The 18,311-nt window shown below is 40.4% G+C and overlaps 1 protein-coding gene across 1 annotated transcript in view; it reads left to right on the top strand.

Moving 5' to 3' along the window:
* FOXP1 (forkhead box P1) overlaps positions 1–18,311 on the top strand; it is a gene marked incomplete at its 5' end in the record, with an annotated part of 536,826 nt that overhangs the window by 283,322 nt on the left and 235,193 nt on the right. Inside the window, 1 exon segment of the mRNA NM_001266321.1 lies at positions 12,039–12,229. Coding sequence (NP_001253250.1) covers positions 12,050–12,229 — 180 coding nt within the window.

Genomic DNA, 18,311 nt, shown 5'->3' with positions numbered 1-18,311 from the left:
CAAGGCCTGGAAACAAGAGCAGCTAGAAAAGGTTGAGGAGTTAATTCACAGTGGAACTTGGGAGGGGGATATCTGTTGTGGGGGCTGGGGCAGACCGACACAGTTTCTGTTACTTTCTTTGTAGACAGAGTGGAAAATTCCAATAACCTGATTGTTAATCATGTAATTGCCAGAAACCACTTAGGTGTATCTTTATTTTTTTAATATCATTTTCTCATTTCCATATTTTGCTTTGGATATCCAGCAGACAGTGTTTTGCTATACTTTGCACTGACATCATGCAGAATTTTAAAAAATTAGCTGAGTATAAGTGTAAGATATAGATAAACTACCAAACTGTTTTTCAGTATGTTTTGCTTATTAAATTTTAAGTAAAGGAAGGAGGTTTTTCACATGTATCAAAATTAAGTAGTTTAATGGTGTTAAAGTATCTGTAAAAGATTGAAACTAATGTTTTAATTGCAGATTGTGTCTCTAAATATAGTATCTCTGATAAGGCATGAAAACTTTCTTATAACACACAGTAAGCTGTTTTATGTGGTAGTACATATCAGGGGAAATTTTAGAGATTAAACATTTCTTCTTAACACTTTTGTTAGTGGACACACCGAACTTACTCATTCTGGGCTTTGAAGAGCTAAGATTTTGTTGATAAGCTGACAGAATGAACCCCTGAGTGGTTATATGGGACATCAACTGGTTATTTTATTTTTTGATGTTTTTTAAGGAAACCATCATAAACTGATACAGTTGAATTTTTGCAGAGTAGTTAAGAATGCTCTACATCTGTTTGTGGGCCCACTGGGCTTAAAGGTATCTTAGAATAGAAGCTTGATATGGGGAGAATGGAACTTCAAGGTTTTCCTTCTGGATGAAACATTCAAGATTCGAATCTGTGTTTGACCCATGTATTTCACTGATAAAAGAAGATGAGCTGAAGAAATGAATGCAGAGTTACTGAAGCATGAAAACATTATAGTGTTTTAAAGCTGTTTTCAAATCCAACCTTTAGTAGTTTAAACCATGTGGATGCTTTATTTTTATCTGCAAGCCAGGAAATAAAAGGATATTGACTGAGCTCTCTTGGTCTCATTTTGGGGTGACTGACCTCTTTTTCTTAGAGGGGCCTGTTTTTTGTTTTTTAATTTCTAAGTAATGTCACCAGTAAAGAGTTAAGCGGATCTGACTGGATTCACTCTGGCTTACATGATGATGAGTAATGTGATGTTGGTAACAGCAAATTGTTGTTTATAAGCAAACATGGCATTGTGCAAACAAGCAGGCTTGGTCTCCAACCGGTTTGATTTCATGGTGGTCAGCAGCTGATCTATGTAACATACAACCTTTCTGCCTCTCTAAATGTCAGAAGAATGACTGTTTGTTTATCTTGCCTTCTTCCCAGCTGTTTACTCTGTAATGCATTTACCTCGACCTTGATTCTCAAAGAGTGGCCTCTTTCTCCTCCCCAGTTCTGTTTACGTTAGCCCTGCCCCTGGTGTCACCTATGAAATCTGTTGATTATTCCACCTGGTTAATGTTAAATTGCTCTTGTAAGATGATGTGTTTGTTCATAAACACAAATGCTGGGCCCCTTGTTTACTGTACCCATGGCAGCAATCGTTATTAAACAGATATTGCTTTGTTTGCGGGTGTGAGCAGCAGTTTATCCTGCAAGGTCTGTTTAACACACACACACACACACACACACACACCCCAACTTAAATGCTAGAATTTTGATAAAGAAAGAAAAAGGGGAACTTGTCCCTGGAATGTGGTTGAAACAGACTTAGGTTTGCTTTTCTTATCTTTTGCTTGGATGAAGGGGCTGGCGAGATTAGCAAGTTGTTTGGTTTTTCTAAGAGATTTCCTTAGTGTAATGATATCTGTGCAGTTGTTTGCTTTTTTCTGAAGGGAGAGAGCTCTCCTGAAAGGCCACTAGCTCGGTAATAGAGCATCGGACGGCTAGAAATTTCTTTGTGGAACAAACAAGGACTTAGAAGGTGTAGGAGAAAAAGTCTAGTACTATGAACAAGGCAGTAACCATCGAAAGGTACAATCCTTGGATTTTGTATTACTGTGTATATCTTGCGTGTTGTCCTGTAGGCTTGATATGATCCTGTTGGATGCACGTACTCTTTGTCAGGTTTGAGAAGGGAGGATTAATTTTTACTTTGATGGGTTCTGAATAAATCCTCCCTGCCATAAATGAAGATATTTTAATTGGGAAGAAACTATACAGTTAATATGCATAATGTATTTTTAAAAGCCAGTGTTTTTACTCTTACCTGTGGCTCTTACCTGTCTCATTTTAAAGTGAGTTTATGCTTTGTGGCATTTCTAGTTAAGTAAAGCAAGCATGTGGCTCTGTTTAGTTTGGTGTGTGCGCATGACGCTTGTCCCTTGGACACTGGGAGCCACCTTAGATAACACCTGAACATTAGCCTGGCCTTTGTCATGTTTTGCAAACAGCAGAGAAAACTCAGCTGGCATCATATCATCATTTGGTTTTTGCTTTTTGTTTTTTTGTTAAGTTACTGTTTGTTGCTGTTTCTGAATTTGCCTTGTGTTTCAATATGAGGCATACTGTCCTAGCATTTGCTGTAAATTGCGAAGATACAACACCTAGGGTAAGGGTGGAGGCTGGAGGGTCATGACCTGCGGAGACAAGTGGTAGTGTTTTATATCAGAGAAGCCTTGCTAACCTGTCTGTGAGAGCAACTTTCAGGGGGGAAAATACATATATGTATATTGGAGTTTTTGAAGGATAAAATTAAATAATTGTTCCTTTCACACAGCAGAGAAATGCAAGCAACAGAATTCTGATGGCCCACATTCACTACATTACCATGATGCTGTGAACATATTGTTCACTTTGGCCACTAGAGCGGTGAGGGGCTTGAGCCGAAGCAGGAGATACGTGAAGTGTGTCATCGAACATGCCAGTCATTAATTGATGTTATGAACCTGGCCTCGTGTACATTAAATGATAGAAAATATGGAAATGGAAAAAAAAAAAAAAGACTTTTCTGAACTGGTTGTTGGTCACTTTATTCCACTGGCCTATTTGTGAGAGTTCAGCTGTTTGAATGTTCAAATGATTAAAGTTCCACAGGCTTTGTTAGTTCTCAAACTTAAAATCTATTTTGTTCTGTAAAAATGCATTTTAATTAAGCTCCCCAGAACACCTGGCCCCATCGTGCCTGACCTTCAGAGGCTTCCTTGTGGCAAAGCAAACAGCCTAGCACTGGATTGGCAAAGCTCCTCTTCAGTCTCTATTTAATTATTTGAGCTCCTCAGGATTAATATGCGAGGGAGTGGGTATGCATTCTGCTTTGTACTTGTTTCCTAGAGCGGCTTCTTTCGAACTTCCCTCGTTTGCCCACAGTTGCTATGATTACGGCACTTAAACTCTTGTCTATTAGGAAGGAAGGGAACCGAGACCCACCAGAGCTGAAAAGCTAAAAAATATAAATTTAGACGTCTGTAATTTCTGGAGCGGGGTCAACTTGTTATCTGTGCTCATTGGTGTCTTATAAAGATTACAGTATCCAAGAAAGTTTGATGAAGACAGTTCTGAAGAATAAGACATTTACAGTTGCTCTGAACAACTTTACTGCCTTGGCATCGGAATGCAGAAATCCTTTTTTCCTTGGAAATATGAAGTCTCCTGTCTTCACATTGAAAGCCTGGTGAAGAAGGGGAAGCCTGTGCTTTTGTTAGGAACATTATTTTATTACCACCCTATCCCGCCAACTCTATTCTGAGTCATGAATTACAGGGAAAATTAAACATCCTATTCTCTACCTTCTCCAGCCCATCCAAATTGTCCATATATATATTCAGTGTTTCCAGTGGGTTTCTGTAGGATATTTCATTGGTTCATTATCTTTCAATGTTTAATGAGATCGTCCTGTGTCTCTTAAGACCTAACAGATTTAATGGCTTGTTACTTTTGGAGTTTCAGAACACCAAAACAGTTAAATAAGTGTATAGGAAATAGTATTTTTAAAGTTGGAATATAAAAGTTGGAGGCCAGCACAAGCCCTTGATCTCATTTGATCAAGAGGTTGGCCTTGGAATTTTCTATCATTTAATCATTTAGTCAAACATTTAGTAATTATGTATTAAATTCCTGTTATGTGCAAAGCATACCTGAAAGTTAAATTTGAGATAAAAGATTTATTTATTTATTATTCTTATTAAACAAATGGAGCTGGGAAAGTAGACAAGGAAACTTTTAATCTGAATGCTGCTTCCATTTAATTAATAAATATAAACTATTCCTGGTTTAATTGATAAATACAAGTTAGTTTCTATTTCTTTTCTTCCTCTTTCGAAAGCAAGAAAGCTGCCGTATTACATTATTGAAAATAAGCATGGTTTTTCTAAGTTTTTGCCAATTTAGGGTTCCTTGCTTGCCTTCGTCATCATAGCTATAGATGCTCCCCACTGGCCATGTGAGATGCATTCAAATGCATCTTGCCTTTGCTTACGTGTACCAAGCCCTGCACCTCCTGCGTTCCAGAGGGCAGGACAGGCCAGTGGCGCCGTTTGGACACAGATGCTGTGTTCTCTAGGAGGGGTCTCCTACAGCTGGTTTGTTTCTCCTCCCCGGGGAGGCCTGACTCACCAGTTTTCATGATATTCTCAACCTCTACTCACCTGAGACCTGGAATGATTCCAGTTTTACCCTGATCTCCCATATGGCTAAATGAATGGCCACGTTTGTTTTGTTTTTGTTTTTTTAAAAACATGCTTTTGACAATTTTGTTGCTCCTGAACTTTTTTTCCAGAGGGGCTAAATGAAATTCCAGATTTTCTAAAGATACATGTAGATAGACATCTATGGTGCATGATAAAGTTGATAATACATAAATCATTTTTAACAACAGGTAATATGCATAATTTATGGTGTTACAGTGCTATCTTTTTGATATTTATGATGGATAATGTTCAGTTTTGGCCCTCATATTACTGCTTTAAATTATACCACAAGAAAATTAATGAGAAAGTAGATTTATGGGTTTCATTTGTTTGTCAATTCGGAAATTAATTGGGTGTTAATTTTAGCCGTCCCTCATCAGCCCAGGACTGTAGTATGTGTGCATTACTTTGCATTCATTGTAGCTTACCTCCCATTTACTGTGGGTCACTAGCTTTGCATACATTAAAATAGCCCTCCGGCTCATTCCCTTGATTACTTTTTGAACTGCCATGCATTAGAAAATTTACGCCTTTCTGTTATAATTATGAAAATGTGGTATTGGAAGACGGTGCCTTCATAACACAGTCAGCACACTGACTTTGCCTCCTAAGCTTGGCTCTTGGGTACTCCTTCCATGAAATGGGACCCGTGCCAGTAGGACAGTGGATAGACAAATGGCGGTGTCTGTAGGGTTCATTCATAATTTGTAGAAGTTATCTTAGGTGAGAAAATAGTTGTCTGATGTAACTCTGTTTCTCTTGTTTTGTTCTTTCTCCTCCCGTCTACCCTTTTTTTTTTTTTTCCCTTCAAGAGTATCACATGCAACCAACCCTATTTGTAGACAGTTACTCTACATCTTGGGGCCGCCATCTTTCTGTCTCCTCACCTGCATCCTTAACTGCTAAGTCTCATTTGTCATCCCCTCCACCAGTCAGTCCCTGATCTCCTCAATGCCACCTGCTCCAGCAGCATCTCGCCAGATGATGGGTGAGCAGTGTACAAGCATGGCCCTCATGCTAGCAAATGTGATGTCTCCATTGTTGCAGTCCTCTACTGAGAGTCTGTGACTTTCATCTGGGATTTCTATTGCTTTATTCCCTCTCTTTTGTGAAGAGAGTAACACCCACACGAGCATTAAAGAGTACAGAACTGGTTTAATATCCTAGGCCACCCTACTGTTTGCCTACTAGGGGAAAAAATCTGTGGAGCTGTACCCCAATCCTTAAAACTCCTTTGTTTGTCTTGTGTTGCCTTGTAAACCCTTTGCACATTAAAAGGGAACCAGTTCATTTGCTTGATGAGAACCAGAACCAAATGTATGCTTTATATCTTAATATAGACAGGTTGGTCTTCTTTTTTCCTCAATGGCATGAACACGATTATTGAGGGTTTTGAATCTTAATGATGCAACATGAGTAATTTTAAAAGTACCTCTCTTAGAGCTAAGCTAGTCCGAGTCTCATCCTTATTCTTTCTCAGTCTACAAACTGCATGGAGTTAACTGACAATAAAGTAAGAGCCATGTGTTCAATATTTCCAAAATAATGAAATCCACGTAGTGAAATTCACATTCTTTTTCCTTCCTTCCTTCTTTCCTTCCTTCCTCCCTTCCTTCCTCCCTTCCTTCCTTCCTTCCTTCATTCCTTCCTTCCTTCCTTCCTTCCTCCCTTCCTTCCTTCCTTCCTCCCTCCCTTCCTCCCTTCCTCCCTTCCTCCTTCCTTTTCCATGTGCTTCTGTTATCTCTTCAGAATTGCATGCCATCTTCCTTTTTTCTCTGCACATGGATGAACAATAAGAAAGAGAATTTTTCTTTTCAGATGGGGGGTGGACTGTGTAATTACTCTAATAATTTTCCTAATAGTGATTTCACCATTAACTTCTCTTCTCCCCATAGAAATAGAAACATATTTTACAAAACTATGTTTAGTTTAATTTACACATCCTTTTATGAACAGACCAAGTTCTTTAAGGGCATTTATTCTGCTTCATATAAATAATTGATCAGCCAAGTTAATTTACTTCTGCCTGACTTGGTCAACCTTAATTAACTGCCCTGGAATCAAGACTGAACTTTTTGTTAGCTTAAAATCTTTCACAAGCATGATAACAAGGGCTTTATTTTCCCTAAATTTTCAGCATCAACACTGTAACCAAGGAAATAATCATAATAATAAAGCACTGCTTTAATTTACTATAAATACATTGGCCTGGACATTATGAATTTTCCAGAATACTTCCAGAGAGCAGCTCTGTTGGCAACAGCAATAAATAAGCATGCTAAACTCAGTCCTTGTCCTTTTCTACAAGTCCCTCCAGCACAAAAATTGAACCTTTGAAATCAGTAGCTCTGTAATGTTTCGAAGCAAGATGAGAAGTAGATCATTTTGGCTTCTTTAGGCTTTTTGACATCTATGCAACTGCAGCATTGACCTTTGTAGGGTTAGATTAAATGGATCACGTGATTTAAACAGGCTCAGTTCATCTGGAGGTGCCATACAGGAAGGCAGACTCCGTTTGGTGTTGTTTCTGGAGGAAGGACTTGTTTCTGGGTATGGTGTGACCATACCTTCATATTCAGGCACTTTGTATGATTATACAGTGTTTCCTGCTGTCAGTATGTCATGGAGCAAGGCAGTTGATTAGTTACAGGATTAGTTATTCCCCCAGAGAGAAGCAGAAGTTAGGCAAACTGGGTGCCTGGGACAAGCTTCCTTGAAGAAAAGAGGGTGCAACGTCCCTGATAGATAAGATAGATTCCTCTCCTATGTATATTGACTTGATTTCAGATGACTCTAATAGTGGCAATTCAAAGAAAAAGACAGTTGTTTGCAAAAGAGTGCCGATGCCTTATATCATTGTATTTTAATGCTTTTCTTTGTCCACCTGCACTCTCATTGTTGCCCTTCTGGAATTTCCTTAGTTTTCTTTTCATTAATTTCCTTATCCACTACCTAGCACAGGACTTTACAAACTAGAGATTCTTAATCATTTATTGAATGGACAGGTTCGTGTCTGAAACAAAATAGTTATGGCTACATCTATCCCTTAACCGATTGAGCTTTAGTTTTCTTATCTGTGAAATGGGGATAACATTTACCTGCCTTATCTCCCTCCTAGCCTTGTTACGAGTTTGAAAAGCACATCAGAGGGCTTTTGCAATTTGTGAAGTGTGATACAGATATAAAGGCTTATTAAATGACTTGGAACGTTTGATAGAAATATTGCTGGCCCAGACACTGTTAGAAATGTTCTTAGACATTGACACTCCTATTTTTTTCACATGTGCTTTTCAAAAAGCTGTTTTCTCCTGATTGGTGTGGGAGATTATGGGAAATTTTAAATCTTCCAACCTACATACTACTGTTAGCACTTGACTAATTAAGGACATCCTCAGACCAAAATAATCCTTTATGCAATTTTGGTCCCAAAGCCTGCACTCTCACAAACCTGATTCACAAGCCAAGCTGCTTGGCTTGATGCCTGCAAAACTTGTACTGGAGGACTTGGCAGTCTGCTTTGGAACTGCATGGAGCAAAAACAGGGCCTTCTCATCAAATTGTGTATTGGAGACTGTTCTTACTCCACCCACCAGAATGGTGTCTCACCAAGGAAACAAAAGCAGGACCCGTGTCTTAGACACCTGCTCTCAGGCCTGGGATCCCGATGGTCACATAGTCTGAAAGCAGCATTCTACCTGCAGCTCTCTTCCATCAGGACAGGATATTTGGCTAAATATGCCTCATTCTGAGAGCAGGGGTAGAGTTTATATATGTGCAATGCTGTTGTCTTTTGGGGATCAAGTCCCTGGTATGGGGAGGTATTCCCAGAAAGGGAAAAATACATACATACATACATGCACACATATATATGTGTGCGTGTGTGTATGTATATTCTATAGATTTTTTTCTTTACATATGTTTGAGATATATCCTAATAATTAGATGGATTTCCTTGCTACCTACTCTAAAACAAATGCTCTCTTGCTTAAATACCTAACACTGTGCCTTTTCCTATAATCCTTTTTTTCTCTCCCCCCACCCCTTTTTTGAGACAGAGCCTCGTTCTGTTGCATGCTCTCTGCTCACTGCAACCTCTGCCTCCCGGGTTCAAGCAATTCTCCTGCCTCAGCCTCCCAAGTAGCTGGTATTACAGGCATGTGCCACCACGCCCGGCTAATTTCTTTGTATTTTTAGTAGAGAATGGTTTCACCATGTTGGCCAGGCTGGTCTCGAACTCCTGACCTCAGGTGATCTGCCTGCCTTGGCCTCCCAAAGTGCTGGGATTACAGGCGTGAGCCACCGCCCCCGGCTCTTTTCCTTTAGTTCTGTACAAAGGGGCAAGTGTGTGGAAGAGAGACTGAAATGCCCAGGGAAAAGTACCTAGATTTCACAGATTCATTTCTTTTTTGGTGATGAACAAGGCACTCTTGCTATCACAGATTATCTCATTACCTGATTCTTGTATCTTAGGGAAGATTTTGGTTATTTTTGAAAAATGCTTTACTCTGTGGTAAGAATATAACTGCAATTTCTAATGGACTATAATTATTAGAAAGTCTGATCTGAAGACATGAGAATGAAAAAATAATAATAAAAATCAAGGAACGAGAGTGAATCAGCTGTTACTTCTCAGTTTGTTTCCCACCTGCTAGTGAAAAATGCCATTCTCAATCCACTTTAGAATTGGATCAACTTAAAAAATATATACGTCTTTTGGGTTTATGAAGTCTGTATCAAGTTGGATCATGCTATGCAGTGAAAGGAAATGAAGAAAGATGTGAATTTTTCTGCTTTTAATTTTTCCATTTGGTTTTTGTGCAAGTCTGCAGAAAACAGACTTCATCCAATTTCTAGCAAGAAAACAATGTCCTCTAAAGATACCCAAAGATTGAAATTTCCCTGTTGTCACATTTCATGTATGGGGCAGAAATCTGTGGCATTGGTTGTACATATGTCCTTACACAATTGGAACACATTTGCGTAAAAATTTTCTGCCCTTTAATCTGGGATTGGTATTTCACATTAAAGTCTTAATTATTCAGGCATTTCTCAGCTTTCATGTTTGAGCTCTTTGCTTCCTTTAATGACTTTTGCTTTTCCTTTTCCAAATCTTGGTCTGTGAACTTGGAGTGTGACCCTGCCTTTTTCATTGTTTTGCCCCCACTGAACCTCAACTTTAAAAATACACATTGTGGTTAAGAGCTTTGACTTAACTGAACTGGTTCAAGTCCTGATTCCACCATTACTGGCTGTGACATGTAGTGGACAAATTAAATAACTTGTGGAGGCTTAGTTTTCTCATCTGCAAACTGGGGGTAACAATCGTCATCAGCACTGAATTGGAGAATGTGTGTAAATCACCTGCATTAGGGCCTGCGTGACCCAACACTGGTGATTGGTAGATGGTAGCAGTTGGTATTAGCAAATGTTATCTGTCTTTCGTCATCTTTGGACATCTTTTCTCAGCCAAGGGCTGAATTGGCTCTCTGGGATAATGGTTTTGTTCCCAGAGAGTAGTAAGAGTGAATGTGAAATGTATTTACACGTAACTAAGTGATATTTTCTCTTTTTTTTTTTTTTTCTTTGAGACGGAGTCTCGCTCTGTAGCCCAGGCTGGAGTGCAGTGGCATGATCTCGGCTCACTGCAACCTCCACCTCCCGGGTCCCGGTTCAAGCAATTTTCCTGCCTTAGCCTCCTGAGTAGCTGGGATTACAGGCACACACCACCATGCCCAGCTAATTTTTGTATTTCTAGTAGAGGCAGGGTTTCACCATATTGGCCAGGCTGGTCTTGAAGTCCTGACCTGCTGATCCGCCCGCCTTGGCCTCCCAAAGTCCTGGGATTACAGGCGTGAGCCCGGCCCTAAGTTATATTTTCTAGCTACTCATTTTGCGCCATATTTTTTTTTCTTTTTCTTTTCTTTTGTTTTGAGATGGAGTCTCGCCCTGTCACCTAGGCTGGAGTACAATGGCGTGATCTCAGCTCACTGCAACCTCCACCCCCTGGGTTCAATCAGTTCTCATGCCTCAGCCTTCCGAGTAGCTGGGATTACGGGTGTCTGTCACCATGACTGGCTAATTTATTTTTTCTTTTCCTTTTTTGTACTTTTAGTAGAGACAGGGTTTCACCATGTTGGCCACACTGGTCTCGAACTCCTGATCCCAAGTGTTCCACCTGCCTCATCCTCCGAAAGTGCTGGGATTATAGGCGTGAGCCACCGCCCCCAGGCCTATATATTTTTTTTCTATTAGACTTTTAGTACCTTCGGCTAGGTGCCATGGCTCACAAGGCCTGTAATCCCAGCACTTTGGGAGGCCGAGGCGTGTGCATCACCTGAGGTCACGAGTTCAAAACCAGCCTGGCCAATATGATGAAACCCTGTCTCTACTAAAAATACAAAAATTAGCTGGGTGTGGTGGTGGGCACCTGTAATCCCAGCTACTTGGAAGGCTGAGGCAGGAGAATTGCTTGAGCCCGGAAGGCGGAGGCAGTGAGCAGAGATAGTGCCACTGCACTTCAGCCTGGGTGACGGAGCAAGGCTCTGCCTCCAAAAAAAAGTGTCATATCAACAAATAGTGCCTGCACATGTTAAAATTTAATGTTTATACCTAATATGCTCTATAGGATGACTTGCTGGTTTTTGAGCAAAGGAACCAGATAGAAGAAAAATTTAATCTTGGGCCGGGCGCAGTGGCTGCAATCCCAGTACTTTGGGAGGCCGAGGCGGGTGGATCATGAGGTCAGGAATTCGAGACCAACCTGACCAACATGGTGAAATCCTTTTCTTTACTAAAAATACACAAAAAATTAGCCGGGCATGGTGGCGGGCACCTGTAATCCTAGGTACTCAGAGGCTGAGGCAGGAGAATGTCGTGAACCCGGGAGGTGGAGGTTGCAGTGAGCCGAGATTGCACCAGTGCACTCCAGCCTGGGCGACAGAGCGAGACTCCATCTCAAAAAAAAAAAGAAAAAAGAAAAGTGTAATGTTGAATTCTAGGTTTACCTACAAATATTAGTTTTTCTAAGGCTAAAATAAATAAATAAATAAATAAATAATATATTATATTATATATTATATATATGTATGTATGTATATTTAAAACAATACTACTGAAACTTGAATTGGGAATGACAGTTTCAGACCCAAAACTAGGGACCTGACCCGCTAATGAGGGGATAAGTTGAGTGAAAGAAAATGACAACTGTTTACAGATTTTGGCAACATTTAAACCAAGGCCCTTCTCCTTATGCACAACAACTGTTTTAACAGCTGCTTTTTTTTTTCCTCCCCCCTCCCCCCACCCGCCCCCCATCTTGGAAATCCTTGTATCAGGTTTTTGAGTCATGATGCAAGAATCTGGGACTGAGACAAAAAGTAACGGTTCAGCCATCCAGAATGGGTCGGGCAGCAGCAACCACTTATTAGAGTGTGGCGGTCTTCGGGAGGGGCGGTCCAACGGAGAGACGCCAGCGGTGGACATCGGGGCAGCTGACCTCGCCCACGCCCAGCAGCAGCAGCAACAGGTACCGGGGCTTTGGAGTCCTGGGAGGTGGAGGCTGGTGGGTGCGAATTTTACCGCTGAATTTTACGTTTAATGATGATCTCGCGATCAGCGTTTTGTGCTCACCTGTCTGCCAATCTGTCATTCTGTCAGTGGCATCTCATAAACCATCGGCCCTCTAGGGGTCCCAGCAGTTGGCTTAAGAGACTAATTTTCAAGCCCTTGGGAGTTGGAAAGTCCTTCAGATCCCCTTGTGGGGAACAGTTGCTGAGACGAAGATTGAGTGGACCTGTGTCAGCCTAACCTTTCCCTATTTTGAATAAAATTATTCTTTGGAGAAATGGTTCCCACTGCTTTCATGCAAAAATAAAAATTAAACGAAAAACAGGCTTAAGCCTGTGAAGAAGGAAATAAGAGCTAAGGAATAAAAGAGAGAAAAAGAGTAAGTGAGTAAGGAGAGTTGAAATAAATATATAGAAATACAGGCAGAAATGCTGAGATAACAGCCAAAACATGTAGAACATGGGCATCACTGTAGGAAGCTGCTTTCCTCTACCTGTAGGATTTGGGGGTTTAGGGTATTTACATATGTTCCCTGTATTCATGCAGCAGTGGGTTTGTGGCTAAGTCTTACTGCTTTGAGTTATCTCTTATTGGTGCCTCCCCAAAATGTACGTAAGTTGGGGTATACTCATTCCTGTTAGTTATACTTTTTACAGGTATGGAACTGGGTACCTGTGAGTGACTGGTAAAATATTTCCGGATGGTACAGGCGACCCAAGAAATGGTGTTTTGTTGTCAAAGTGTTGATAAAAATTCAAATAAATAAACGGCATTTGCTTGAAGACTGGCTTTGGTTTTCTAGCCTGTCTCGGAATCAGGAAATATTATTAGGATTTGTTAATGATAATAGATGGTTTATGACCTGTTTTGTTCTCGATTTACTTATTTAAAACATAGTTATGATGCCGCTCAGAAACAGGTGAATTAAAAAGAATGAAGTATCTTTGGGCCTTTCTGAAAGCTACAGTAACTTCTGTGGGGAGGAAGAAGATAGGGACAAAGTGCTTCTCAAACCATTTTCTTGCAATCTATGTCAGAGAAGCTAAGCTTATGTTTGGGATGCAACTTTGAGACAAGCTCTAAACCATGTTTATTTTCTCCTTGCAAAGAGTTGAGTAAGGAATGATTCGGTTGTTAGCTCCTTACGAGGTGGTGGAACCAACATGAGACTGTGGAACCTGTTGGGAGAAAGATGCAACAAAGAGAAAGAAAGGAAAAGTAACAGACCAGCAAAAGTCTTAATTCAGAGGACTTCCTGCAAGTGATTTGATCTTTCTTTCATTGGCAGCCCAAACCCATTTGTGCCTGCACCACGAGCTCACTTCAGACGGAATTTGTGATGTTCGTTGTGTATAAACTTTGTGCATTTAAGTTAGTGCAGATGGCCAAATTCCAACCAGTGAGGTTGTTAGCAAAACCGCGCAGTAGATAGTAAAAGGGTCTCCGTGTATTTGTGCTAGTACATGTTCATGTGATGTTCTCAGCCATTTTTTTCAGAATAAATAGTTAATGTTTTTGAATGACATCTTCTATGCCCTTACCAGACGAGTGTCAAGATTGACTATTTCTTTATGAAGCACTTGAGCACTTGAGACAGGGCTACTGACTGATGTGGTGATACTAAATAATTAGTATTTAGATTACATTAATTAAATAAATGGGAAATTAACTTTTGATTTTTATTTGAGGAGCTAAAAATCATTCAGGATCTCCAAAAAACTTTACATATAAACCATCAAAACATGTGGTTTACATATAAACCCAAAACACGCATGTGTGCACACACACAACAGCAATAACAAATTGGCTACATAGAATAAAATTATAAAAGCCTATTTCACCAACATCTTCGTTAAAAAGTATCAGTTGCAAATGTATTTATCCACATCTTCCTTTGGCCGTGACCACTTTGGAAAATTTATTGTTACTGGTTATTGATAAAAAGGTCAAGAAATGTTTTATGATTAGACTTTTATACTGTTTTTAAATGTTTTTATGACAGTTTTTTCTCCGTATGCCGTTGACACATTTTGGGAAGAAACAAAGCAGTGGGGTCTATCATTGTGGCTAAAACCCCCTGTATTGTGGTTAGCAAAGCCTTTTGAGGTCTTTTAAAATATAACATTGACAGCTGTTCAACTCCCCTAAGTATATGATAAGACTCTTAACAGGTTGTTGGGGAAAAGGGAAATCTGTAGATGAAATAAGAAAAACTACAGGACTGAAAATATTTCTACAGGACTAGAGTTATCAGAGTTTTCTTCCGGACTGAAAACTGCAACAATTAGACAGTTCGGAGAAGTGTGAGCATTCTACAGTGGACTATGGTTGTTTTCATCATTTTTATTCTACAGGTTTTTACTTGAAGTGAGAATACCAGCAGTGAGAAAATCACAGCCATGCTGAATTCATTACTGCGGTAGTCACACAAAACCACGGATAAAATTTCAATAACTGCAGGCCACAGTTGAGTAAACAGTTGCACTGAAATTTAATTCCTGTTGACTTTTCCCCCATTCCTCGCCAGGGGCACATTCAGATTCCGTAGTACAAAGACAACAGGGGTTACAGCTTTGATTAATGTAGGACAGTGGAAGAGAATTAGAACTGTAAAATATGTTAGAAGTCCATGGAACACGAAGATCTGGCTTAAAAGGGCCTGGCATAAAAACGAGTTAATTATGCTGTGTATTATGTTGAATGTTGGAGGATTTTCAGTTGCACCAATACCATCATTGAGAATATGGGGAGAGTTTTTACTTAGTGCCAGGATTTAAAATAAATAAATGCAAACCTTTCCATGTTTGCTCCATATTATCAAAGATAATTACAAATTACAGCAAATGCCCTTTTCAGGATGGGAGGGCCCTGACAAAGATTCACTATGGAGTGCACTAGTTCCATAGTGAGTTTTGTTTGTAGGTTGACTTATTTATGTTCAAATGGCATTGTCATTTCTAAAAATTAGTTAGTTGACAACCTAGAGAAATGGGGCAAATCTGGCTTTTCCATCTTCTTTTGAAAAATTAGAATATCTGGTAACCTTGGGCTGATAGTCCCACAAGGGCAACAATTGTTGGGAGATGAATTGCTATTGAAGACAGGGAGCCCTCCAGCCTGCTCTCATTCCCACCAGCAGCATTGCTCATTTATGCCTCTAGGTAGTGGAGTTGGCAATTCTGGGCTGGAAGGTAGACTCATCACTCAGAAGCCATCAGCCCAAGAGAGGTGCTGCCATTAGCTGGTAGAGCCTGCCAACACACTCACAAACTGTCTTCCTTCCTCAAAACTAAATGTATTATCTCTGTAATGTTTCAACTCTATTTATGTCTGGGCCATGAAACTATTATAACAATAGTTTTCTAATAATATAATTTGATAGAGTTTCTGAACATTTTCTTTTATCCATTGAGTAATTCTTTACCCGATACCATAACTGCTTTTTATTTCCTATTATGCCTGCACCATTTCTATGTCTGTAAAAGTTGTATTGGATGTGCACTACTCCATTATGAAACTCAGCAACAAATACTATTAGCAATTACTAAAGTTTTTTTTTTCTTAAAGAAAGGATTTTAAAATGTCCAGAACAATTTCATAAACTGTGTGGATTAATGCATTTTAAAAGTCTTGAATTTTAGAAAGCAGAATTTTATTTCCATATTGCTGCAAATGAGAGCTGTTTCAGATAAGCATATTACATAGAGCATAATGTTTAGAAGTTTCTCCATATACAGCATATGCTGTCAGGTCAATTAACAGAATGCATTCTAGAAAATGTTTATTCAATAAAAATGAATAGCTGTTAAATAAAACAGCTATTTCTTAACAACATTCCATTTAATGATGAGGTTTTTGTGGGGTTTCTTTCTTTCCTTTTTTTTTTTTTTTGGTACCACCTGGCAGTTTTATTGTCTGCAAGTCAGTATAGAGAAAGCTTTGGTTGCTGCAGTTTTGAAGTGTGGCTATCATTTTATATGAAGAGAGCAGTTTAGAGGGAATCCGTGAGAAAAAACCTAAGACATGCTGTATTTGGAATTTGAACATGTATTATTTAGAGAGTGTGGATAAGCAAAGTGTTTACTTCCCGTGGCTTCTTTCTTTGACATCTGGTTTAAGGTGTTGGGTCTTGTGGCCCAGAAGACTGTGTGTGTTTTAAGTTAACAATGTAAAAGAAGGAGAGAAAATGTGAAATGACTAGTAAGGAGGTGGGAACGGTAGATAGGAAATTCTCTTGAAAAAGAAGAAGGGGAGTAAAGAGGACCCATCAGGTTGAATTTTTCCAATGAGCCATTGAAGGAGGTCAAAGATTAGTCACTTCCCAGAACACAAGAAGATCAGAGAAATGGGTGGGACTCAGGCAAAGAGTCTAGTTATGTACATTCAAAGGGATGTAGAGGTCAGCTGTGGTGGCTCACGCCTGTAATCCCAGCACTTTGGGAGGCCGGGGCGGGCTGATCACTTGAGGCCAGGAGTTGGAGACCAGCCTGGCCAACATGGCAAAACCCTGTCTCTACTAAAAATAGAAACATAAGCTGAGCATGGTGGTGCACGACTGTACTCCCAGCTACTCAGGAGGCTGAGGCAGGAGAATCACTTGAACCTGGGAGGCAGAGGTTGCAGTGAGCCAAGATTGCACCACTGCGCTCCAGCCTGGGTGACAAAGTGAGAGTCTGTCTCAAAATAAGTAAATAAATAAACAACAACAACAACAACAACAGAGGGGATATAGAAAATATAGTACTGGAGGAACCTGGGAGAATCAGGAATTGAAATCCCAGGGTCCTCTGAACATGGGAAATGGTAGTAGAGGGACCATAGTGTCAGTGTTTTAAGTGGGGGGTAGAAACACTTTTTTTGTTTCAGCATAAATAAATATACAAGCAGGCTGCATGCAGTGTCTCATGCCTGTAATCCCACTATTTTGGGAGGGCAAGGCAGGCAGATTGCTTGAGCTCAGAAGTTTGAGACTAGCCTGGGCAACATGGCAAAACCTCGTCTCTACAAAAAATACAAAAGTTATCTAGGGGTGATGGCACATGCCTGTGGTCCCAGCTACTCATGAGGCTGAGGTGGTAGGATCCCTTGAGCATGGTAGGTTAGGGCTGCAGTGAGCTGAGATCTTGCCACTGCACTCCAGCCTGGGCTAGGTGACAGATTGAGACCCTGTGTCAAAAAACAAAAAATACACAAGCAAATGAAATTTCTTGGCCGAGCGCGGTGGCTCAAGCCTGTAATCCCAGCACTTTGGGAGGCCGAGATGGGCGGATCACAAGGTCAGGAGATCGAGACCAGCCTGGCTAATACGGTGAAACCCCGTCTCTACTAAAAAAATACAAAAAAAAACTAGCCGGGTGAGGTGGCGGGCACCTGTAGTCCCAGCTACTCGGGAGGCTGAGGCAGGAGAATGGCAATGGCGTAGACCCGGGAGGCGGAGCTTGCAGTGAGCTGAGATGCGGCCACTGCACTCCAGCCTGGGCGACAGAGCGAGACTCTGTCTCAAAAAAAAAAAAAAAAAGAAAAAAAAAGAAATTTCTTCTCTTCACGTTCAAAATGGCAAAATGCATCCCTTCATTAGTTATTGTTAGTGAAATTGCTGGTGGATATTGAGTCGAAGAAGAAAGCTGTCCCGCAAACATTTCCAGCTTTTTAATTGCCTCTGAGAAACAGTGCCTGCAAGAAATAGCTGTTGGTGTCTGTACTGGATGAAGCACCACTGCATGAAGGTGCTTATTGCATCTCATTTTTACCCATAGGCCTCTGGGGCACCATATTAAAATTCCAGAGGCCATTCCTGGCCTTGTTTCATACCTTATGGAAAATGACGCAGGTTATATGGTATGGATCTATAGGTGTAAAGACTGGGTAGCAATGGCTGGGTTGGGCATACCATTCTACCACTTATTTCTTTGAAAAAGGTGGCTTATGAACTTTATTAGGAATGCCCTCAAGTGGCCTTTCCCATTGTAGCTGCTGGAGACTGTGTCTGAAAGGAGGGTCTCTTGATGCTGACAGGGAAAAGCTGGTCAGCACCTCTGTGT

This window comes from Macaca mulatta, chromosome 2 (assembly GCF_049350105.2).
Source record: "Macaca mulatta isolate MMU2019108-1 chromosome 2, T2T-MMU8v2.0, whole genome shotgun sequence".
Classification (NCBI taxonomy): domain Eukaryota; kingdom Metazoa; phylum Chordata; class Mammalia; order Primates; family Cercopithecidae; genus Macaca; species Macaca mulatta.
Note: the sequence above shows the minus strand (reverse complement) of the source record. Positions and strands in the feature narration are given on the sequence as shown.